At 35.9% G+C, this 26,503-nt stretch overlaps 1 protein-coding gene and 1 pseudogene across 1 annotated transcript; one reads left to right on the plus strand and one right to left on the minus strand.

The window, feature by feature from the left end:
- Positions 1 to 401: 401 nt before the first annotated feature.
- On the plus strand, positions 402 to 20,984 carry LOC120156208 (annotated as a pseudogene).
- Positions 20,985 to 21,908: 924 nt separating this feature from the next.
- Positions 21,909 to 26,175, minus strand: LOC120156136 (subtilisin-like protease SBT2.2). Its single transcript, XM_039167547.1, has 10 exons — positions 25,821 to 26,175; positions 25,486 to 25,636; positions 24,958 to 25,355; positions 24,690 to 24,785; positions 24,385 to 24,457; positions 23,858 to 24,140; positions 23,260 to 23,591; positions 22,909 to 23,176; positions 22,544 to 22,825; positions 21,909 to 22,455 (listed from the first exon to the last, which is right to left on the minus strand). Exons 1-10 carry the CDS (start codon positions 26,033 to 26,035, stop codon positions 22,016 to 22,018), a joined length of 2,538 nt encoding a protein of 845 aa, XP_039023478.1. The 5' UTR covers positions 26,036 to 26,175; the 3' UTR covers positions 21,909 to 22,015.
- Positions 26,176 to 26,503: the final 328 nt, after the last annotated feature.

Consider the following 26,503-nt stretch of genomic DNA (forward strand, 5'->3'; position numbering starts at 1 on the left):
AGATAGAGGATCCAAATCTGAAGGGGCCGACAATTTATCCCAACGATTTAGTTCTACACTGAAAACCTCGGCAAAATGACCTCCACTTTTTCCAATTGACCCCAAGCCGTAAATCTTTCGTGGTGTAACAGCAGCCGCAGGATAATCCTGCGGGACCAACATAGGAGGAGCTTTCTTCCATTCACAATCAAGGCGAGCACAATCAAACTAGAAAACAAAATTATGGTAGTGGGTACGGTCAAATTGTTTATGGGGATGACAGGATTCCACGGCATATTCCCCCAAGGACTTAAACACGGTTGCCACAAGCAACGACAGTCCCAAAATTACGAGCCTCGGGTGGCATCCTACTCAGAGTCTCACTGATCTCTGAACTTTGCAGATTCAAAGTGTGCCGCAGAATGGTGCTCTATTGTTGTAGGTGGTCTATGGTTTCTTAGTTGCAAATTACTCTATAAATTACATCTTTTGCAATGCAATCTTATACTAGAAACATGCTCACTAACTTGAATTATGCTTTGTATTCTTTTGTGTTTTACATCTGAATTTTGGAATATCATTCTGTTATTATAATCGTACAAAATAATTTTGCAGAAACAAAAGTGTAGATTCAGAATCCCTTTTCGATAACTTGAATGGTTGCTTCATTCCTTATTTTTTGTTTCCTTTTTTCATTTATACTGTATTATGGTTTAAACAGCATGTTGAGGACCACCATCTGTAATATTCACTAAACTATATGCACTTTAGTGATCCAAAAATATGGTATGGAGTTCCCGGGAACCATGCTTCATCTTTGGAAGCTGCAATGAGAAAGCATCTGCCTGATTTGTTTGAAGAACAACCTGACTTACTTAATGAACAGGTGAGAAATATATTTGCTTTTACCTGCATTCTTAAACTAGAATTCCAATTCTTCATGTGACCTATTTTCATCATGCGTCAGTAGAATTTTCTTAATGTTTTGATTCACCTTTGGGCAGGTTACTCAACTATCTCCTTCAATTCTGAAAGCTGAGGGTGTACCTGTCTATCAAGTCGTACAACACTCAGGGGAGTTTGATCTTACCTTTCCGAGGGCGTACCACTCAGGTTTTAATTGTGGCTTCAACTGTGCAGAGGCAATGAATGTTGCTTCTGTTGATTGGTGATGAGTGTTCAAAATCATTAATATTTGCTCGTTATTTCTTTGATTTTGTGATTTCATTGCTGATGATTTGGTTGTGTTATGCATATTTTAATGCAGATCCTTATTTTCCAGAATTAGTGACAAAACAAGCACATTCTGTATTTTTTTATTACTTGATCATGGCTGGAGACATGGGCACGATGCGATTTGACGTGACAATTTCTAGAAGGTCCAGTCAGCGGCGGTTTCTAGAAGACCTCATCAGCACGCCTTCTGGAAGATGGACGAGCAGAGTTGCATTAAGAGACTAGTTTAAAGTTTGAATTTAGAAAAAAAACAATTATCTTTAGGATTATTTTATTTTATTTTATTTGTTTATCATTAGGCTTTGAGAGGCTATAAATACCCTCTTGGGGTAAGCCTAAACTCACAACTCAAATTATAATATTATTTTCTCTCTAGTTTTATTAAAGTTTTCTCTTTTACTTTTTCAAGTTTTCATTTTTCTTTTATTTTCAAGTTTTGTTTTTAATATGCTAAGTATGATTTTTGTCATGCTTAGCTAAATTTTTCATAAGCCGAGAGTTGAAGCAATGACTCAATTCCAACGGGAGAATTGAAATAGACCCTTAATATCTTCGGAATATCTCTCTCAATCTCTGCGCTTACTTTTCAAAATCAAAACAGTTTTCAAAATCAAAGATTGACTTTGGTCAAGAGGTTGTTGCGATTAAATGTGTGGGAGGAAGATTCGACTTATAGAAAGCACATTCGACTTCTTGGGAACACACTTGGCGAGATAGCTTCGCCAAGAGGGAAATGAGATCGGAATTGACGGTTATGGAAGCAACAATTTGAGTCGGTCGCCACGAACTTAAGCAATAATTGATCTACGATAATTGATGTTGATAGAATCAATTTCCGAAGGCGGAATCAAATATTGCTTTGGGTATTCGGTATACAAGATAGAGTCACAGAGATAGCCCTTGTAGACAAAGTAACCGACGTGAATCCCAGAGGAAAATTCTTATTTGATGATCTAAAGGAAATTGAGTCAAAGCGAAGCTTGAGGCTATTTTTACCGTATTTATTCACAATCTTTACCCTTTTATTTTTAGTTTAATTGCTTTTATTTATTTAATCATTTTTTACTATTTAAATCTCATATTACAAAACCTTTTTTTTTACTATTTTTGCCTGGTTAGAACCATTCAAACATAAAATTGTGATTTTCTAAGTCCCTGAGGATTCGACCCTTATTTCTCTATACTACGTATTTCCTTATTTATTAATTGAGAAAAATGAATTTATTTGACATCCAAAACGACAGTTGTTAAATTGGCGCCGTTGCCGGGGACTTCGCCAAAGTTACTAATTTTTTTGTTTGCTTTTGATTTATGACCAGGACTAATCCGGGCACATTAGTGGAGTACGACCCAGAAATCAAAGCCAAAGCTAGGAGACTCCACGCACAGACGCTTCGGGAAAGAAGGAGACAACAATTAAATCCAGAAGAAGAATCAAATTCAGGTGAATCCATTAATACAATTCCAATGGTCGATCCTACTATCTGTGAGTTAGCCGCAGCACCTACTGAACAAGGACCTTTGTGCATTGATTTTTCCCAAGGTGAAACTCCATACCAGTTGAAAACCGACCTCATTAATCTCCTCCCTACATTCCGCAGATTGCCAAATGAGAATCCACACAAACATCTCATGGAATTTCACATTGTCTGTTCCAATATGAGACCACAGGGAGTAACCGAGGATCAAATAAAACTTGGAGCTTTTCTTTTTCCTTAGCCGATTTGGCTAAGGAGTGGTTATTTTATTTACCCCCTAGTTCTATTACTACATTGGTTGAAATGACTCGTCTTTTTCTTGACAGGTTTTTCCCTGCGGCAAAAGTAAGTGAACTACGAAGGAGAATACTTGGAATCAAGCAGATTGATGGAGAGTCACTTTACGACTACTGGGAGTGGTTTAAGAAGTTATTTTCTAGTTGCCCACAACACGGGTTAACTGAACAAACACTCCTTCAATACTTTTATGAAGTATTATCTCCCCTGGAAATGAAGATGATCGATGCTGCCAACGGTGGAGCCTTGGTGAATATGACTCCTACTGAGGCTAGGGACTTAATTTCCACAATGGCCGCAAACTCCCAACAGTTTCGCGCAAATAATGAACCTCCTCGAAGGGTTCATGAGATACATCCATCTTCCTTAGAAAATAAGATAGATAAGTTAACTGAAATCGTTAACTCTCTTGTTGTAGGAAAGACAAGATCAAACAGATCGTGTGGAATATGTGCATTTGTTGAGTTAATCGATCGACGAAATAGCCAAGAGGGGGTGAAATGGAAATAAAAATTTTGGTGGAAGCTTTTGCAGAAAATAGAAAATAATTGCCCATCGATTTAGAGTGGTTCAACTTTCTCAACCAAAGTCCGTCCACTACCTTAGCTATCCACACTAAGGATTTTCCACAAATTCACTAATTTATCTTTCTTTTGAGGACAAAGAGTAACCTTACAAATCCCTCAAGCATTATACCCCAAATTCTTGAGAACACTCTTTCCCAAAGAGAACAATACAAATTTTGCAAACTTATAGAAAAACCTCACAAGGCAATGTGTTTGCACAATTCTTGAACAAGAAAAGAACACTCAAATATGATTACAAATGAGCACAATATGTGTTCTTGAAAGCAAAATGAATACTGAAGGAAAATTGACTTGAAATGCACAAACTTGATGTTTAATGTTTTCTCTCTTGTTTCTAAATGAATTCTTGTTGATCAATGGTTTCAGAACTTGTTTAAATACACATTGGATTGATTCTAGCCGTTGTGAATCATTTGGGTAATGTTAGAGCCATTGTAGTGTGAAAACCCTCTACAAAAAGGCTGCTGGGAGCGTGGGGTATCGACACCTCTTTAATGGGTATCGATACCTGTAGTGTAAAACTCAAATATTTCAACCGTTAAATGACTAGGGGTATCGGTACCCATAGGGCATTCTATTTTTCTCGGAGCCAAAATTTGCATAGGGGTATCGGTACCCTATGAGGGGTATTGGTACCCATTGAGCAATCTGTTTTTCTCGGAGCCAAAATTGGCATAGGGGTATCGGTACACCCTATGAGGGGTATCGATACCTCCCTATTTAAAAATTATTTTTGGCTCAATTAAGGCTCAAAATACTTTGTAAAATTGTTTCAAAAATATTTTATGATTAAAACACAATTTTACACTTAAGTAAGAATTGAAATTGACATTTGAAAAACTTGGAGTAATATTTTGATATTCGAATAATTTAATCGAATATACTTTAAAAATGATTATAATATCTTAAAATCCAATAACACTTAATTTGTTATATCAAAATATCAAAATGTTTTCAACAATCTCCCCCTTTTTGATATAACAAAACATTTTAGTAATTTTAAGATATTCATAAAAAAAATCATTTTTGAAAGTAATTTTGAAAAATTAAAATTACTCTCCCTTACTATAACACTTCTCCCCTTTTTGTTAAATCAAAAAGACTTTAAAACGTTTGTAAACAAGGTTTTTGAAAAATTTTCCAATTGATATTTAGATATAACGTAAGCTGCTAAGATCAAAGTCAAGAGAAAGATTAGTCATTAGTTCCATAAATCAATATTCATATATAATGTGTAATGGAAATTGGTCATATATTCTAAAAGATGCAAAATGTAATTTAAAAATTAAATCGAAACTCAAATAACTAATAAGCATTCAAACTAAAATAAACATCCAAACAAACAACTTAAACATCCAAATTCCAAAACACAAATCCAAAACAAGTAAAATGTTTTAAAAACAATGTTAGGATCCATTATGATTCAACCTAAGAAAACTAGCAAGCGAAGTTCAAGCATCCGTAGGAGGATCGGGAGGAGATATATGTTCCCATATATTAGCCACATCTCGTGTAAGCGCATCGAGTCTATAATCCACAACATTGAATTGATTATCCATTGCTTCACGGTTAGCTTGAATCTCTCGTTGATTCTCCAATTGTTGAGTCCCTATAGCAGTCAAGTGAGACTCTAATGATGTAAACCTCATATCCAATGTCTCTATAAAAGAGTTAAAGTATGGAGACATCGAACTCTCTTGTTGTGTCGGCTCATCCTCGGGAACATGATCGTCAATATCTTGAAATAGCTCTTGAAGTTATAGATCATCGTCCGCTGCCGATGCCGAAGGAGCTTTTGAAGAGATAGCTCCCGATGTTTTCTCAGTGGATCAAACCCATTGATCATTTTCCTTCTTCCATCCAATTTCTTTAAAGATGTCAAGTTGATTTCATTTTTGAGAGAGATGGCTACATCAAATCGTACTCTAAGCTGGGCTTTAATAAACAAGTTACTCAGAAGACAACCGTAAACTAGAGTTTCACAAAGCTTTTTATTAGGGACAAGGTTTACGGTTTCAACGAGTTCAGAAAAAATAATTTGTGGTATGTTTATTTTCTTATTTTTCTGGATACAATGTATCCACCAAAGGTCTAAAGCTCTAAAAGTGGAATATTTTCCTCCGGATGGTCTAAACCACCAAGAGATCATTAGATGGAGAAAACGATCATGGTGATCTAACACACTCGCACTCGACTTGACCTTGTAAGGAGTGCCTACTACTTTTTTCATTATCTAAACCGATATTATCTAAACCAATTACGTTTGCTATGTAGTCCGAGTCAGTATAAATGAATTGACCTAGAAGATAGGATCGAATTCCTATTGTTTTGGTTCTAGCTTGGTTTTGGATACAAACCGCATTTGAATAGAAAATTTGAACAAGTTATTGGTAAACTACTGGTTCGAGTTGAAAAAGTTTATCAAATTTCCAAGCTTTTAAGGTAGGAAGATATCTAAAGTTCATTTCTACCATAGCTCGAAGAGAAGGAATACGTTCTTCCCGAATTTTATAAGATTCGAAAAGATAAATAAACCTATGGTAAAGGTTATCCCTACGACCAGGTTCGTTAAAGAATGAGTTTCGAATTGCCATTTTAGGATCATCGGGATTAGGATTTTGTGGTTGGATAGGAGGAGGATTTGGAAGTGGGTTTGGTGGTCGGTTTGAGCGACTAGAGGATAACCTAGGATGTTTTTGAAACATGGTTCAAGAAATCGGAATAGAATGGATACCTGCAATTTAAAACATATATATGCAATATAATCAATCCAAAAACTCAAATGAGTCCTGAATATTTCAAGGTTCTCTAAAATAATTCTAATGGGTAATTTTGAAATCTATGTTTGAAAACAATGTTTGAAAATCAATATGTAGTTTTCAAAACAACATAATTAAGTCAAAAACAACAATTTTAAAAACAAAGCATTTTTTATTTCGAAATTTAATTTTTTTTTATCAAATCTTGTGTTTTTTATGAAATTGGTTATAGAATCTAGTTTAGAAACATCATATAATCAATGCCCGATATATAGTTCAACCTAGAACTAATCAAAACTAGTCCTAAGTTCAAACATCAATAAAATAGAGTTTTTAGAAAAGTTACCTTGAAAATTGAGTGAAATCCGACTTAGAAATGTTGATTTTGAGCAAAGTAGAGATTAGGAGTGAGGAAGAGAATGAACGGCGATAGAGTTGAAGAGGAGAGGGTTTTGCAAAAAAATGATAATTTGGGGGATTTAAGAACCTAGTCCCGACAGGGGGTATCAGTAACCTTATAGGGGTATCAATACACATTAAAAGGGGGTATCGATACCTAGCAAGGGGGTATCGATACCTGGTGCACAAAAATGACAAAAATCTGCACTTAAACACTTAGAATGCTAAATTAATGGGCTCTAGTGGTATTGTCAACTCATATATCGAAAATTAATAATGTTCAATCAAACAAATCTATCCTTAAATTTTATTTGAACACATAATTAATTTTCTCTAAAGATCATAAACTCCCCCTAACTATTAGCAAAGAATGCAATCAAAAATATTATTTTTATAAGCATTTTTCAAAACTAATTAAAAGTGCTAAATATTATTTTAAACACTAAGTCAAGGTATGTTAGTTAAACCTAATTCTCTCCTAAGTGTCCAAAATCTCTCTTTGTCTAAAGGTTTTGTAAAAATATCAACTAATTAGTGTAAAGTATCAACAAATTCTAGAACTACATCTTCTTCAACGACATGATCTCTAATAAAACGATGTCTAATTTCAATGTGCTTAGTTCTAGAGTGTTGGTGAGATTTTTAGTGAGACAAATAACACTAGTATTGTCACACTTGGTAGGTATGGTACTAACTTCAATTCCATAATCTAAAAGTTGTTGTTTCATCCATAAAACTTGTGCACAATAACTACCAGCTGAAATGTATTCCGCTTCAGTGGTAGATAATGAAACACAATTTTGTTTCTTTAAAAACCATGAAATCAGCATATTTCTTAGGAATTGGCAAGTATCGGAGGTGCTTTTTCTATCTATTTTGCATCCTCCATAATCCGCATAAAAAAAGGCATGCAAGCTAAAGCAAGAGTCTCTAGGATACCAAAGTCCTAAACTAGGAATGTCCTTAAGGTATCTAAAGATTCTCTTAACGGTTGGTAGTTGTGATTCCTTATGGCATGATTGAAATCTAGCACATAAACAAACACTAAACATAATGTCTGGTCTACTTGCGGTTAGATATAGCAAAGAACCAATCATTGACCTATATAATTTAACATCCACACATTTACCTCCTTCATCTTTGTCAAGCTTTGTTGATGAGCTCATTAGAGTGTCATGAGGTTTCCCATTTTCCAAACCAAATTTCTTGAGCACATCCTTAACGTATTTTGCTTGATTGATGAAGATGCCATCTTTTCTTTCCTTGATTTGGAGTCCCAAGAAAAATGAGAGCTCCCCCATCACGCTCATCTCAAATTCACTCTGTATTAGCTTAGAAAAATCTTGACAAAGAGCATCATTTTGATATAATTTAAATTCATTGAAACATGCAAATGCTAATAACATTCTAATTGCTTCCATCCTAGCTGCGGGAGCGTATGTTTCATCATAATCTATGCCCTCTTCTTGAGTATAGCCTTTGAGCAACAAGTCTAGCCTTGTTCCTCACTATATTACCACTTTCATCAAGCTTTTCCTAAATACCCATCTATTACCTACAGTAGATTTATTACTAGGCCTTTCAACTAATGTCCATACTTTACTTCTCTCAAATTGATTTAATTCTTCTTGCATAGCCATAATCCAATTTTCATCATCTAATGATTCTTTGATATTCATAGGCTCTAAACATGAAATAAATGTAACATAATTTCATATATTTCTAAGAGAAGATCGAGTTGCTACCTCTTTGGATGGATCACCTATTATCTCACCATCATTGACATAGTTGTATTCTCTTGGGTAAGAGACTTCCCTTTCTTCAATGGTTGGATTCTCGAGAACATCGTGAGTTTCCTCATCTTTCGTTTCTCCCTTTGATGATGGTTCTTCAACGTCATGTCTAACGTCATTTGCTTTTACAATACCTATGTCATCATCAACTCAAGAATCATTCCTTGGAAGGGGATTATCATCGAAAACAACATGTATAGACTCTTCTACCATTAAAGTTCATTTATTAAATACCCGATAAGCTTTAGAATTTAAGGAATAACCCAAAAAAAATTACTTCATCACTTTTAGCATCAAATTTGCCAAGATTTTCTTTACCGTTATTTAAAACAAAACATTTACATCCAAAAGGATGAAAATAACTAATGTTAGGCTTTTTATTTTTGGAAAGTTCATATGGAGTTTTCTTTAAGATTAGCCTAATCATTACTCGGTTTATAACATAACATGCGGTATTTGTGGCTTCAACCAAAAAAAATTTTGGCAAATTGTTTTCACAAAGCATGGTTCTAACCATTTCTTCTAAAGTTCGATTTTTCCTCTCAACAACTCCATTTTGTTGAGGGGTTCTTGGTGCTGAAAAATTATGTCTAATACCATTAGAATTACAAAAATCAGTAAATCCAAGATTTTCAAATTCAGTGCCATGATCACTCCTAACACTAGTTATGGAGTAACCTTTTTCGTTTTGGATTACTTTTGAAAACGTGATGATTTTTTCTAATGCTTCCTCTTTCGTACTTAAGAATAAAACCCAAATATATCTAGAATAGTCATCTACCAATACAAAGCAATATTATTTTCCACCCAAGCAACAGTCCTAATAGGCCCAAAAAGATATATATGGATTAATTGTAATACTCTACTAGTCGATACATCATTAATGGACTTAAAGTAAAATCTTCTATGTTTTCCCTTAGCACATGCATCACAGATTTTATCATTATCAAATTTTAGATTTGGCAACCCTCTTACTAAATCTCCTTGAATTAATATTTGTAAAACACTCATGCTAGTATGTCCTAGTCTCATATGCCATAACCAACTATCATGTTCATCCTTAGCAACTAGGCACAAGTTAATTATATTTATAGAATCTAAATGCACCATGTAAATGTTTCATATTCTATGACCAACAAGCATAATCCGATTAGATGCAATGTCAATGACTTTACAACCATTAGTTTCAAACCTGATATTATATCCGTTATCGCATAATTGACTAATACTCAATAGATTATGCTTTAATCCATTCACATATAACACATTTTTAATTTGTATGGAAGAGGTATTACCTATAGTACCTATACCTTCAATGTGACCTTTTGAATTATCACCAAAAGTCACATCTCCTCAATTTTTGTCGTTAAGCTCTATGAACCGGCTCTTGTCTCCGATCTTATGTCTTGAGCATCCACTATCAAGGTACCGTGAGTTTGAATTTGTTTCCCGTGCCTTGTAGCAATGCTCATTTCCCTACAAATATAGATTAATTTTTTAATTTTGGTACCCAAATTCTTTTGGGTCCATATTCATTAGTCTCCAAAATTCTAGTCTCATTAGGTATCCATTTGTGTAGGATATCCTTATCTTTAGTAGTAATGAGTTCTTTAGGAACCCATATACTTATAACAATTTTTTCATTAGAGGTTCTTTGGGGACCTCTATGATTATAGTTTTTAAAACTTTTTCTAACAAAGTTGGATTTTGAATTTTCTCCATTTTCAAAACGTTTTGTTCCAAATTTATTAAAAGAAGCTTTAAGATCATCAATTTTCTTTTGATGATCATCATTTACTCTTGAAAGTAAATTATACAAATTAGTATTTTTATTTTCAAACTCATCTAAATTGATTTGCAAATCCTTAATTTTACTTTCAAGGTCAACGTTGGTCTTGGATATGAGATTATTTTCTCTTTTTAATTTTGAAATATCATTTTTGTATTTTAAAAATAATTTCTCATAATCCAAAGCCAACCCAGTATATTCCTCTTATAGCTCATCAAAAGAATAATCTTTGAAATTAAATGAGCTAGAGGTTACCTAAGAATCCTCCCCGAAAGCTATCAAGCACAAGTTTGCTACTTCTTGTTCCTCTTCATCAGAAGCTTTTTCATCGCTCCATGTAGCCATGTGTGCCTTATGTTTCTTCTTGGATTGACCTTTTTTCTTTAATTGTGGGCAATAGTATTTGACATGCCCGGGCTTTTTGCATTCGTAGAAAATGATCGGGTCCTTCTTGAAGCCTTTATTTCGTTTGAATTTTCTTCCTATGTTGGGCTTCATTAATTTTTTGAATCGCTTGGAAAATAATGTCATTTCCTCGTCATCATCATCTTGATCCGAATCACTCTCATCCTTTATGGATTTTAGAGAAACTCCAATGTTCTTCTTCTTATCCGTCTCTTTCTTTATCTCGTCCGTCTTTTCGAGGTCTACTTTATCTTGAAGTATCATTTCATATGTAAGGAGAGAACCAATTAGCTCATCGAGGGTCAAAGATTTTAAGTTTTTAGCCTTGATGATCGTCGTCTTCTTTGATTGCCAAGATTTTGGAAGAGAGTGAACTAACTTCCTCACAAGCTTCTCGTTTAGAATGATCTATCCATATGATTTGAGAACATTGACAATCGTGGAAAATTTATCCGTCATAGCTTTGATATCTTCATTCGATTTTATCCTGAAATTTTCATAGCTATGAGTTAGAAGAGTAATTTTAGATTCTTTTACCTCGTTTGTTCCTTCATGAGTGACTTGTAGTTTATCCCATATCTCCTTGGCGGTTGTACAAGATGAAACCTTTCCGTATTCATCTGGTCCAAGAGCACAAAATATAATATGGATAGCCTTTGAGTTGAGCTGGAATATTCTTATCTCTGCTTCACTCCACAATCTTGAATGAGTGGATGGTATGAAGTATTCGTCTTCTATGATATTACATGCTCCCATGTCACTTGCTTGGATGAAGTACCTCAATATATTCTTCCAATAAGCATAATTAGCTCAATTGAAGAAAAGAGGCTTGTTGACGGGCATTGAATCAAGACCAAGGTCGAAGTTTGAAGTGGAGGCCATTGATGACTTGAATATCGATATAACTCTTCCCGAATCGACTCAAGAGGCGATTAAACCTTCAAATGACTGAGGCTCTGATACCAATTTTTGAGTTAATCGATCGACGAAATAGCCAAGTGGGGTGTGAATTGGCAATAAAAATTTTGGTGGAAGATTTTGCAGAAAATAGAAAATAATTGCACATCGATTTAGAGTGGTTCGACTTTCTCAACCAAAGTCTACGTACACTACCTTAGCTATCCACACTAAGTATTTTCCACAAATTCACTAATTTGTCTTTCTTTTGAGGACAAAGAGTAACCTAACAAATCCCTCAAGAATTATACCCCAAATTCTTGAGAACACTCTCTCCCAAAGAGACCAATTCAAATTTTACAAACTTACAGAAAATATTCACAAGGCAATGTGTTTGCACAATTCTAGAACAAGAAAAGAACATCAAAGATGATTACAAATGAGCACAATATGTGTTCTTGAAAGCAAAATGAATATTGAAGGAAAATTGGCTTGAAATGCACAAACTTGATGTTTAATGCTTTTTCTCTTGTTTCTCAATGAATTGTTATTGATCAATGGCTTCAGAACTTGTTTAAATACACATTGGATTGATTATAGCCGTTGTGAATCATTTGGGTAATGTTAGAACCATTGTAGTGTGAAATCCTCTTCAAAAAGGCTGCTAAGAGCATGGGGTATCAGTACATCTTCAATGGGTATAAGTACTTATAGTGTAAAATTCAAATATTTTGACCCTTAAATGACTAGGGGTATCAGTACCTCTAAGGGGGTATCGGAACCCATAGGGCATTCTATTTTTCTTAGAGCCAAAATTCACATAGGGTTATCGGTACCCATTGGGCAATCTATTTTTCTTGGAGCCAAAATTGGCATAGGGGTATCGGTACACCCTATGAGGGGTATCAGTACCTCCCTATTTAAAATTATTTTTGGCTCGATTAAGGCTCGAAATACTTTGTAAAATTGTTTTAAAAATAATTTTAAGATTAAAACACAATTTTACACTAAGTAAGAATTGAAATTGACATTTGAAAAACTTGGAGTAATATTTTGATATTCGAAAAATTTAATCGAATATACTTTAAAAATGATTATAATATCTTAAAATCCAATAACACTTAATTTGTTATATCAAAACATCAAAATGTTTTCAACAACATTGCCTGATCATCCAACAGACGGTTGTCCACTAATCCAAGATGACACATCAGCTTAAGTTAATGCAGTCAGAAACTTTCCATAACCTCCCTAAAGAGCTTACTATCCTACAGAAATACATACAATCCAGGATGGAGGGATCATCCGAACTTCAGTTATGCTCAGAACTCAAGACTGAATCATGGTTATCAAGTGAGACCACCTCCACCACCACAACAGTCGTAGAAGACATCCCTAGAGTCAATTGTCGAGAGGTTAGCACTTTCCCAGAAAAAATTCTAGATTCGTACTGAAGCCCACTTCCAAGAGATAAACAAATAGATAAGCCAATTAGCTCAAATTGTAGGCCGCTTGGAATCACGAGGTAAACTTCCATCCCAAACCGAGGTAAATCCATTGGAAAATGTCAGCGCCATCACTTTTCGGAGTGGAACAGTAGTGGCGCCACCTGTTTCAAAAGATGAAGCAATCCAAAAAGGGAAGAAGAATGATGATTCAGGATCCCAGAAAAATGACGAAGAACAAATGAACGATCCAACAACATCTCCCTATGACATACCACCACCTTTTCCATCGAGGTTAGTTAAAAGGGATAAACAAGCTGAGGAAAATGAAATACTAGACGTGTTTCGGAAGGTGCAAATCAATATACCTCTTCTTGAGGTTATCCGAAAGGTTCCAAGATATGCCCTGTTTTTAAAGGATCTTTGTACAACAAAGAGGAAGCTTACCGGGAATGGTAAGGTAAATCTAGGCGAACATGTCTCAGCTGTATTCCAAAAAAAGTTACCACCGAAATTAAAAGACCAAGGTATGTTTGCAATACCCTGTAAAATTGGTAAAGTTGGGATAAAACGAGCCATGTGTGATCTTGGCGCTTCTATTAATGTAATGCCTCTCAATGTTTACAATATGATTTCTAACGAGCCTTTGAAGGATACAAAGATCTCAATACAGCTTGCCGACAGATCAGTGATCTATCTGGAATGACTCTTAGAGAATGTGCTAATGGAGGTAAACAACTTAATATTTCATGCTGATTTTTATGTAATTGACATGGAGAGTGATCGCACCAATACTTCGTCTGATATTCTATTAGGGCGTCATTTTCTAAGTATTGCACACACAAAGATTGACGTAAGAAGTGGGACTTTAACCATGGAGTTTGATGGTGAGATTGTTAAATTTGATGTGTATAAGAAAATGAAACACACATACAATGTGGAGAGCATAAATTATGTTGGTATTATCGATCCTTTGGAAAATGAGATTGTAGAAATTGATTTTTCTTTTGATCTATGCGGGGAGTTAGAAGATCATGATGAGGAAATCAGAAAGTTGAAAAAAATATTTTCAGATTATATCGATTTGATTCTTTCTAAGTCTAAAGTTATGCCTTCTATTTTGCAGGCACAAAAAATTAAGTCGAAACTATCGAGGATTCGTTTGAGGAAATTAATTTTTGGTAAAAAAGATGTTTTGACGGATATTCTTTTAGATAAGATTTTTAAATTGGGAAATATCCGAAGAAATCTTTATGAGAGTTTTCGAATTTCTCATAAGGAATTTTTTAGTTGGAAAAAGCGAATGAAGTGGAAGTACTGTCACGGAACCTGTAGTCTGAATCAGGTCATCGAGCTAACGACGTTAAACAAAAGTGCTTTATGGGAGGTAACCCATTGTTTTTTTAATTCTGTTACATTTTTATTTTTATTTTGATTGAGCATGTTTTATTTAATTTTTATTATTATTTTGCAAGAACCGAATATTTTTAATCAAACTTAAATGATGAAGATTTACGGAAATTCTCATTCGAACAATACCAATTTCGAGCAGTTACTGACGCCCAAAGCTGTGAAACAATTATCCCAACCCGTACGCACCGTTTCATTAAACAGTGCACGTTAGCAAAACCCCTTAGAAGAGACCGACGCACGGTAGCAAAACCCAAAAACTTTCCCCCCTTTATGTTATCTTTTTGCCGCCCCCACCCCCCAATCCTCTCTTCTCTTTCCTTTCCCTTTGACTGTGAACCCCACCATCCCTATCCCTATCACCTTTTTAATTTTTAAACTCCCTTTTCTCATAAAAAAACAAAACAAATTTGACTCCAAATCTAACACCCCCACGCACAGTAAAAATAAAAAACCCCAAACCTCTTTACCTTTTTTTCTTCTTCAAAACAATTCATTCCATCCCCAAAAACACCATAGTCTCTTCCTCTACTCATCGTCACAAGCCTTACCAAACCATTATACCCTCGCTAACGTACTCGCTCCACGATGGTACACACAAGGAACCGGACGATACCGCCGCTCCTCCGCTCTAGACCGAGCACTGTTCATGTTCCTCTTCGCTACTCTCGTTATCTCTGTCATTCTAGTCCATACCAACTGTGACCACCTCTTCCTCTCGACCACACGTATTAGATTTCCCATTGTGTTTCAATCATTCAGCGACATCGAATAATACTCCTAAGGTAAACTCCAATACTATTTTCATTCAGCTATTACTAATGTATTATCTCGTTTATGGTTTTACAGGGGATCTAGATGTTATTTTTCCACTGACGACACCACTTATGTTTCCAGTTCACGGCATCAATCTGGGTAATCGACTTCACTATCCTAATGCCTCCCACCGTGGCCGTGGTCGACATTAAATCCGGGGAGTACTCTGTTCTTTCTCTTGCACTTTAATTTTACATTTAGAGGCAAAACGCTTTAAGTGAGGGGGAGTAGAGTGTAGGATTGAATTTCCCTTTTCTTATCTTTATGTTTTGATTCTAGTATATGTTGGTTGAATTTGCGGAAATTACATTGAATTTCTTTATCTTGATGAATATTTTTGGAATGTTATGCTTGTTTGGGAACAAATGATTGTTTAAGTTAGGATGTTCTTGATAATGGATAGCATAAATTATGATAAGTTGATATTTTTGATATTCCATAATTGTTTTGGTTGAAATGTGATTAGCTCAATGGATGAAACAATTTGGTGAGATTTGAGCCTTTAAGAGCATATCATTTTCGCTCTCATTTTGTTGGATTGAGCGTGTTGAATTTGGCATTGGTATTCTAGAACCTGCATGTTAAATACTATCGAGATTACACATGAACATGATGCTTAAAAATGATTTGGGCACCTTAGGATTAACCATTCCTTTTCCTCCACTAAATTACCTACCTATGCATTTTCCCCCTAGTTAACCACTTTTGAGCCTATTCTCATTTCTTTGTTTTCACCATATTTACAAACCCGAGCCTTTTATTTTATCCCTCTTTTCTACCTATTTCAGGGCAAGTGAACTGTTAATCCATTGTATGCTCCATCGAAAAAAAAATAGCAGTTCGAAAAAAAGAAAAAAAAGATGTTCAAAAAAGAAAAAAGAGAGAAAAAATACGTGTAAAAGAATGGAGAACGAAACAACAAGGAAAAAATTCAATGTATTTCAAAAATAAATTTGTTGTTTAATAGGTTGTCTTTTTATCTTGTTGCACTTAATGTTTGTTTTGATGGAGTTGAAATTATTATTTGTTAGTTATTTACCATAAACATTTAGCCATATATTTAGCCTTTTCCCCACCTTTACCTAAGCCCCGTTACAACCAATAAAGACCCTTTGATTTATGTATCTTGTTCTTATTAGTAGTGGATATTTGATTTACTTGCAAGCCTATGGTAATATCGTGTTGATTCTGACATTGGGCATTTTTTTTACCCCAAACGCATTGAGTGATTTGAGCGAATCCCGGTAAGATGTTGAGTTATAAGCATTGAGATTAATGAATAAATGGATATTACGATCACACTTGACTTGTTCCAATTGATGATGTTCAATTGATTGATTTCCTGACTTGAATAGTTATTGTGGTCTCTACCTTACTTCATCGAATGTGAAACTTGACAAAGAACGGTAAATTTTTGACTAATTTGGTTAATCATACTTGAGGACAAGCATGTGACAAGTGAGGGGAATTTGATGAGTGTTCAGAATCATTAATATTTGCTCGTTATTTCTTCGATTTTGTGGATTTATTACTGATGATTTGGTTGTGTTATGCCTATTTTCGTGCAGGTCCTTACTTTCCAGAATTAGTGACAAAACGGGTGCATTCTGTATTTTTTTATTATTTGGTCACAGCTGGAGACATGGGCATGACTTTGGGCACAACACGGTCTGACGTGGTAGTTTCTAGAAGGTCCAGTCAGTGGCAATTTCTAGAAGACCTCCTCAGCACGCCTTTTGGAAGATGGACGACCAGAGTTGCATTAGGAGACTAGTTTAAAGTTTGAATTTAGAAAAAAATAATTATCTTTAGGATTATTTTATTTTATTTTCTTTGTTTATCCTTAGGCTTTGAGAGGCTATAAATACCCTCTTGGGGTAAGCCTAAACTCACAACTCAAATTACAATCTTCTTTTCTCTCTAGTTTTATTAAAGCTTTCTCTTTTTACTTTTTCAAGTTTTCATTTTTCTTTTATTTTCAAGTTTTGTTTTTAATATGCTAAGTATGAGTTTTGTCATGCTTAGCTAAATTTTTCATAAGCCGAGAGATGAAGCGATGACTCAATTCCAACGGGAGAATTGAAACAGGCCCTTAATATCTTCGGAATATCTCTCTCAATCTATGTGCTTACTTTTCAAAATCAAAACAGTTTTCAAAATCAAAGATTGACTTTGGTCTAGAGGTTGTTGCGATTAAATGTGTAGGAGGAAGATTCGGCTTATAGAAAGCACATTCAACTTCCTGGGAACACACTTGGCGAGATAGCTTCGCCAAGAGGGAATTGAGATCGGAATTGACGGTTATGGAAGCAACAATCTGAGTCGGCCGCCACGAACTTAAACGGTAATTGATCTACGACAATTGATGTTGATAGAATCAATTTCCGAAGCTGGAATCAAAGATTGCCTTGGGTATTCGGTATACAAGATAGAGTCACGGGGATAGCCCTTGTAGACAAAGTAACCGATGTGAATCCCTGAGGGAAAATCTTATTCGATGATCTAAAGGAAATTGAGTCAAAGCGAAGCTTGAGGCTATTTTTACCGTATTTATTCACAATCTTTACCCTCTTATTTTTACTTTAATTGATTTTATTTATTTAATAGTTTTTTTTACTATTTAAATCTCATATTACAAAACCCATTTTTTTACTATTTTCGCCTAGTCAGAGCTATTCAAACATAAAATTATGATTTTCTAAGTCCCTGAGGATTCGACCCTTATTTCTCTATACTACGTATTTCCTTATTTATTAATTGAGAAAAAAGAATTTATTAGACATTCAAAACGACAGTATTGGCTAAAATATGGCCAACTTGCAGTTGAGATCTACAGTGAGCACCATCGCAAGATGTCACTGTCCCATGACAAGCTGCTCCTTGGATCAGCATGGCAAGCCATCCAAGCTCTCAGGGAGTTATATGTTCTTGGCAAAGAAACTCCAGGAAACTTGAGGTGGAAGGACGGGATGCTTACAGAGGCAGTTAGGGTAGAGTCTTCTCTTTCTTCCTCTAAGAAAACTTGTGTAAATTATAAATATTCACATGAGAAGTGAAAAACTTGTGTCATTATGTGCACTAATATATGCTAATTATCACAGTGAACAGATGAGAAAGCAGATGGAAGAGGAAAGAGTAAATTGCCTTCCACCTCATATTCCTGTACGAAAGATGGAAAAAGACTTTGATTTGGAAAGTGAGAGAGAATGTTTCTCTTGTTTCTATGACTTGCATTTATCTGCCTGCAGCTGCAAATGCAATCCCAAACGATTTGCTTGTCTGAAACATGTAAAGATTTCTGCTCATGCTAAGTTGAAGACAAATTTGTCCTGCTTCGCTATACCGCTGATGAATTGCAAATTCTAGTCAAAACCCTGGAAGGTGGATTAGATGCTGACAAACTATGGACATCCAGAGATCTTGGGTTGGTTTCTGATAACAATTGCAATGCTTATGCGTCTAACTTGGTTGAGGATGGTGAGGTATTAAAAACTGAACCTGATCAAGTAAGGGAAAGTTTCTCTCGTTCCTCTAGAGTGGGAGAAATGGTGAATATTAATGCTCCTTGCTCACATGGACTTTTTTCTTCAGAAGTATTGCCGTCAGAGTGCCAGCCTAAATTAAAATCCCCCCATGTCACCGTGGATACTCATAACAAGGTCTTAAATGATGGAGTTGTCGTGGAAAGGAGAACGAACTCTGAGCAGGACACCTGTATTGACTTAAATCTTGATCTTATGTCCGATTACCCAGCAAGGAAGTCATCATGTGATTCTGATAACTCCAATAACAACAGTGTTACTGATGTTGAAACATTTTCACGAGAGAAAATTTGTGGATTCGATGAAGTAAGCGAACCTGTTCTAAAGAGACTCGAGAGTGATTGTAGCTCATCGGTTTCTCGTGAATATTTCAACAAGTATCAGCATTCAATTTCAATGGGTCATCAGGATTCTGATGGCTTTGAGGGCAATAAATTGTTTGGCATTGAGCTTCAGTTTCCGCATATCAATGCAGGACAATCAAATACCTTATTGAAGGCAGCAACAGTTAACAGCTCAGATGTAATTGCATCTGGCCAATGTCATCCGTTGTCGAATCCTTCTGTTGAACCTATAAAATTTGGATCTGTCATATTTGGAAAACTATTGTGCAGTAGCCAGGCCATATTCCCAAAAGGTACGTAAAAGTGGAATTGGATCCAATTTCGTTCTATTTAAAATTCACATTTTCTTTCTTCCTGGTAGATGCATTTTACAAATTTGCATTCATGCTTCACTTTTACAGGTTTTACAAGCCGAGTCGAGTACTTTAATGTGCTCAACCCAACAGAGATTTCTAGCTACATTTCTGAAGTCTTAAATATTGGGCTCCTTGGACCTCTATTTAAGGTGAGATTACCTCTTGTTTTTCTACTAATTTAGGTATAAAGATTTGCTTGGAGAGAGATTTCTAACGACAAATGATTGGTCAATGGAGATGTGTCAATGAGTTTAACCTCACATCTCTATTTTATATTTCAGGTTACCTTAGAAGGCTGCCCTTCCATAACATTCTCAAACATGTCGGCAGACAAATGTTGGTAAATGGTGCTACAGCAACTAAATCAAGAAATTCTGAAGAGGAGAAACCTGGGGGAAAGTGGGCTGCTTCCTTTGCAATTGCCTCAGAGCATCAATGGGCTCGAAATGTTTGGATTTTTCTCACCACCAATAGTTCAGGTATTGCTGCCTTTATAAACTGGAAACATTTCTTAGCTAACAAATATCTGATTAAAATGCCTGATATAACCAAATATGATCCGCATGGTTATCATCATTATGTGGAATATGACTTAGCAAATATGATGAATGATCATAAACAGAAATGTTCCTTTCTCTTCCTTTTTCTTGGAATACCCATGTTCAACACATTTCAACATGAGTTGGAAGATATGACCTTTCAAGAAACCTCCAAATATATTGAAAACTTTGTAAAAAAATCGAACATACCCATGTCATACATATAACTATATCTGAAGAGATGGAAGAACATAGTAGCATGCCACTTCCATTGTAAAAAATCGAACATACCCATGTCAGACATATAACTATATATGAAGAGATGGAAAAACATAGTAGCATGCCACTTCCATTGTACTTTATTCAAAACAATCAGCAATTATCTAACTTTTTTTGATATTGTCAAATGTATTCGAACATGGTAAAGGCCATAGGACTGAAAGTATGGAAAGTTTGCATAGAGCATACATTCATGCAAGCATGAATTTGTCTAATAAAACAAGAGCATTGCTGTTTTCCTTTATCAAATTTAGTCGTGATGTCTAAATTCGGTTTTTTATCTCTTGCTCCAGGCAATTGAAGCTCTTGATCCAAATCATCAATGCTTGGAGTACTGGAACAAGACCACTCGTGTTAACAATGAAGTTAAAAAGTACTCGATTAGATTGAGTTGCTCAGTGAGCGATTCAAAAGCAAAACATTTTGGTGTTTATTTGAGAAAGCAAGATCAAGATGATCCCAGCCAACATTCTGTTGATGAAGAAGTAGAGGTAGTTCTAAGAGACTTTTCAAGAAGGCAAGTCCCGAATAGTTAAAAACGATGCGTAGGATACTCAGCAGCGATGCACAAAGTGCCGAATGCCGAGTAGCATATGAAACATTGACAGAGGAGATCTGTAAAACATGTCAATGAACAGCACATCTGAAAAAATATAAAGTTAGTTCTGGTAGTTGATTCTTATTGGGAGTAGTTATTCAGCTTTGGTTATTGGAATCTCATGCTGATTCTTTTAATGGCCGATCCACTTCCGGTTCCGTATGGCAGAGTTCGGCACAAGCAGGCATTGTGATTGCCAGTATTTTTTAGAAGTAGAAGTAGCAAATGTTGGGATTTGAACCAGCATGATAAATCAATGACCTCGAAATCTGTTGGCACAAAATGTTCAACTACACAAAATTTCATGCTTTGAAAAGGGAGAAAAGGACGGTTTTAGAGTAACATAATAAAGCACAAATGCAGCCTCCTTTTGCATGTATCATCTTAAGAGCCTCAGCTGAAACTTCACCTTGAACTTTGCAACCTGTGAACATTGACAAAAGCAAAACCACAATGGCAACAGGATCCTTCATCCAATCCTGCAATACATAAAACCGTGAGTCTTAGCCCATTAAAGGGTGTTGGTTAGTTCTTAGGCTTATATCTAGAAACTCCCAAGTCATAAATATTATATTTGATTTCCATACAAACCTCAAAACCCCAATGGCATGGCCGGAAAAACTTGAACTCCCCCCCCCCCTTGCATATGTAGCCTGGTAAATCGTCCGTTGTGGTTCTGTAAGGCAATGATTTATTACAGCTTCACCGACATGTTGAATAAAAAGAATATGAGCCAAGATTCAACATCACATACTAAACTTGGAAAGTTAACATGTGATTCAATTTGCTGCTCCTAAGCTTCCTCCATTACAACCAGGATTTATCCATACGAATTTTCAACTTTTTTGGTTTATCCATATCTTAGATGTCCTTAAAAAGATCATATCTCTGTACAGATAGCTAAAAATGTGCAAGACACGAAAAATTAAGATTCGGAATAACGCATAGGCGGATATTTAATCAATTTTGATTACAAAATGATTTCATTTACAGGGCAATGAATGAAATAAACTCGGTTGATGGTCAAGCCATAAGCTAAGGCAAAAGGCAGATTATAAAGCAACTATCTATCTCAATCCTCGGCCATTAGTCATATTGTAGGAAAACTTTACAATGACTGATAATGGTATGTTGAGGTTATGACCTCCATCTCCTAAAAGTCCGATCCGCCCGAAGCTGGGGACGGAGTCGTTCGTCGTTGCATTAAAGGTTATGGTTATGACTTGTTTCTCCCCTGTGCTAATGAAGAAACACATTGGAGTGACCTTCATCGAAACTCCGGAAGGAGTGGTCCAACTGACTTTGTATGTCTCGTTTCCAGCAATGTTAGTCACCGATCTTTCAACTGTGTTAGACTGGTTCAGTTTTGCAATGGTGATTGATGGCAGGTTCAGGTCGACAGCAGTGACGGTAGAGTTATAGAGCTGACAGCTTTGACCGGTGTAATTCAAGACCGCAGGACTTGAACCATTAATGCCGCAAAGAAAAGACATATATTCCTCATATGCTGCAACAAGAACTTGATGGGATTAGAATGAGATGCTATAAGTTTATAGAACGGTTATAATAAGTTTCATTTGCTCAAATTGGCTTACTGGTATCGAAGATTAGGCCCGGATCAAGAGCCGAAGTTGCATTTACGAAGCCACTCCCCATGTCAAATGGTGTCGCCGGAGACTGGTTTATATCAGGATTGGCATAAGCACGCTGAGCCATTATTGGACCGCCATTTTTGTCGTAAAGAGAAGCCGTTGTAGAAAGTGCCGAAGCAATGGCTGCAGGATTGAAATGAGGAAACTTCTGCTTTATCAGTGCTCCAAGACCGGCAATATGAGGAGCTGCCATGCTTGTGCCGGACATCATAGCGAAGCTTTCACCTAAAATGTCAAGTTAAAGATTTTAATAACAATGCAGCTGATATATCATAATCTGAGTTATCTATCATTTCTTTAACTATTACCTTGGAATTCAACTGAATCTGTGCCAAGAGAACTCCAGGCGGCCCATATAGAATTACCAGGGGCAACCAAGTTTGGTTTCATTATGTCCGCGTCTAGGAAACTGTCTTCAGGATCTGGTCCTCGGGCAGAATAAAACATAACCTTCGGAGCCGAAATGCTGTAGTTTGCTTTCAGTCCACCAGAAATGCTTGCAACTGCCCCGAACCTAATAATGTTCCCGGTAGACCCATCTCTTTCCAGAGAAGAATTGTAATATTGTAGTAAAATCTATTCATAAAAACAAAGAAAGAAGATATTAAGAACAAGTAATTCACAAATATTATCATGAAAAGGAAAATACATAATCAAACCTTGGAGTCATTTGATGAAGGAATTATGATGCCAGGCATATTCAGTGGTGTTGGATTAAGCTGAAAACCGATTACAAAAGGATCCATGTAGAACACAACTCCAGCTGCACTAAGGTTTTTCGCAGTTTGTAAGGCCTGCTTGACTGTGGAGAGTCCAAGCACAAACCGGATTGAATAGCTACATATTAACAGGTTTCCTTGGATAAGTTCCCCATCAAAGTTACTGGAGTCTTGGCATTCACTCACATACATATCGATGGCAAGTGTAGCTTCATTGCTTAGAGCATGAACTGCAGAAATTAGTGTATACATTTTATCCGTATCTGTACCCGCTGCCAAATAAACAAAGAAACCAAATTATTATATTTCCTTTTTTTAGTAATAATGGGTGTTTGGAATAAAATCTACAACACCAAAGTTTTGGTATATAAGAACCGAACCAATAAATATAAGTTTAAGGAGTGAGAGTAACAACGATCAACCCGAGCAACACATACCGTGCACGTTAACTTTCAAGCATATATAAAAAACCAAAAACTCATAAGCCACCAGATAATCTCGTATGAATAAAGGCGATAGATTTGAGAGGTAAACCTACGTGCAAGTCCAACTCCAGGGATAGTTACATTGTTTCCGAGGACGATAGAGTTAGCATACACTCTGTCATGAGATGCAGAGCCAACAGTTAAAATCCACGGACTGAAAGAAGACATGCTCTTAGGTGATGGTCCAGTATTGCCAGCAGCTTGGACAACGAAAATACCAGACTTTACAGCTGACAGCAATGCCATGTCAATGGGATTGAAAAACGTTGCAATACCAGGTGGACGCCTGTTGGGAGTTATTGATAAGCTTATTATGTCAACCCCATCTTGTGCAGCCTGGCAAATGTATGACGATCAAGTAATTAATTATAGACAACGAATCAATGGTTGTAAGAAAATAAAAGGTGCCATCTCCATTCTTAATTCTTATGAATTGATAAATATGTTCTGCTTTAGTCACAAGAAAATCCAATCCAAGAAGATTTCTTTCTTCCAACTAAAATTTCACACAATACCTTGCATGCAGCTGTCATGTGAGAGAAACAATTTTGCCAATATGGCAACCGAGATGATGGCGTACCTGATCTATGGCAGCAACTACATCTGCGGCAAATCCTCCAAAGCTCTTATATAAAGCTTTGTAAACAGCAATACTGGAAAATATTGCAATATCATTAGTATAATCATATAAAAATGACTTCTATATGTTTGATTCTATGATCATTTCTAATAATAACCTAATGTTATTTTAACCTCTAAAGATTGATAGTTTGGCTAAAGAGGTGGCTCGTTTGAGATAACTATAGGTTTGAACATTTGCTTCTATAAAGAAGATTCATATTTATAAAAGAAGATGGAAATCGAAACTCAGTTTCGGGAACTTACTGTGCACGAGGAGCCATCCCACTAGCATTTCCAAAGTAGTTCCCAGCTACCACCAATGGAATCCCATGGTTTCCTGCAGCAACTGAAGCCGTGTGCCTGCATTTATATATATTCACCGTCAAACATTAGAAGATTAACTGAATCACCACCGATAATATCAGGCCACCCCGTAAACAAGTGTCTGGAGCATATTGCAGATTATTCAACATTACAGAAACATGAGTCCACATTTCACAAGAACAATAAAAACCAGTAAATATCCACTCACGTGCCATGTCCATCCCCATCAAAGGGTGATGCGTAGTCCTGAGATGAATTGAATATTCCTTTTGTTATAGCAGATGCTGCAAAATGGCGTGCTCCAACAAGCTTCCTATTGCATGATCCGGAAGGAAAGTCCCGAGTCACCTCACAAACGCCAGAAAAATGGTTTGGAACAGGGTACGGATGATCTGATACATCATCGGCAAAGCTGGAGTGAGTAGGATCGATACCAGTATCAATAAACCCGATCACAATCCCCTCTCCAGCAGTCCCATATCCGCCTTCCTGTGGCCATGCACCCTTTGTTAGACCTAAGAACTCTGGAGTATATGTGGTTGCAGTTTTAACAGAAAAGTCCAACACAACATTTGCAACTTCTCTTCTCCTGGAAAGCTTGTCCGCCTTGGAAATAGAATAATAGAGCTAATTAACAACATTATTTCTCAATTACAAGAAATTTCCAAATCATTTAGCCTCACAATGCTGACGAAAACATGAAAAAAATGATAGATAATTATGAAGAATAATATACCTGTTGAAGAGTAATAAGCACTGAAAAGCCATTAATCAAGTAGTGGTAACTATATAACTTAAGATATTTCTCCCCACCCAAAGCACTCCTCAACAAAGAATCATGAATTTTGGAAATATAACTCCACCTCTGATGAGATCTGGAATTGTTCCTGCACAAGCATTCAAAAGCTTGCATTTGATATTTATGAATTCCAAGTATCAACACGGAGAAGCTGAAGCATTCTCCCATTTTTCAAAGGCCATTGTTGAACACAAATGAAAAGCAAACTACCTGATTAAGATACAGATTTACACTACACAAATATCTACAAATTAAGGGTAAAAAGTACATGCCTTGGTTTGTAAAGACTGCTTAATCTGTATGAAGTAGAGCCATTGTTGAACCCCTTATGTTTTCTTACTTCCTCCTCAAAGTAATGAGCTGAAGGAGCTTGCTTAAGAGTAACAATGTAAACATCTGAATGTGGATCCTCTTGACTCAAAGTCTTCGATCCCAACCCAAAAGCAAGTGACATCAGCACTAAATAAACCCAACAAAGTTGCCCCATTTCTCCGTAAAAAGAAAAAGAAAACAAACCCAGATTTCAACCAAGATCAGCTGTGAGGAAGAAAGCTAGCCTTTTCTGAGTGAAATGAGCCTCACATTTTTCATCGAGAAATAAAGAGAAAGCCTTTTGTTATTTTTGCACGCTTTTTGAGGCTTGAGTCAGAGAAAGAAGAAGGTGAAATTTATAAGTAAAAAAAAAATCAATTTTGGATGGATACGTGCTTGGAAATTTTCTGAACGTTCTTCTTGTCGTTTATTGCTAAAATTATTGATCTTTACGTTACATCGCAAACATTATGGACATACGTGTTACATTACAAAATTCATGAACGTTTTTTTCTTTGTTTTTCTTCGTTTCCGACAGCTTTATATTTGCAAATGCTTCCTGTCACTTATGGCTGTTCATTTTTTTTTTATCTATTTTTCTTTTTAAATCAACCACTTAAAAAAAAGTTCTTTCTCGACCTAT

This window comes from Hibiscus syriacus, unplaced genomic scaffold (genome assembly GCF_006381635.1).
Source record: "Hibiscus syriacus cultivar Baekdansim isolate YM2019G1 unplaced genomic scaffold, ASM638163v2 tig00111213_pilon, whole genome shotgun sequence".
NCBI lineage: Eukaryota > Viridiplantae > Streptophyta > Magnoliopsida > Malvales > Malvaceae > Hibiscus > Hibiscus syriacus.

Coding starts and splice junctions, on each gene's coding strand:
- LOC120156136 (XM_039167547.1), bottom strand. CDS start 26,035: ATGGGGCAACTTTGTTGGGTTTATTTAGTGCTGATGTCACTTGCTTTT. Junction 24,141..24,384: donor TAGTTGCTGCCATAGATCAG/GTACGCCATCAT, acceptor TACATTTGCCAG/GCTGCACAAGATGGGGTTGA. Junction 22,826..22,908: donor AGATTCAGTTGAATTCCAAG/GTAATAGTTAAA, acceptor TTGACATTTTAG/GTGAAAGCTTCGCTATGATG.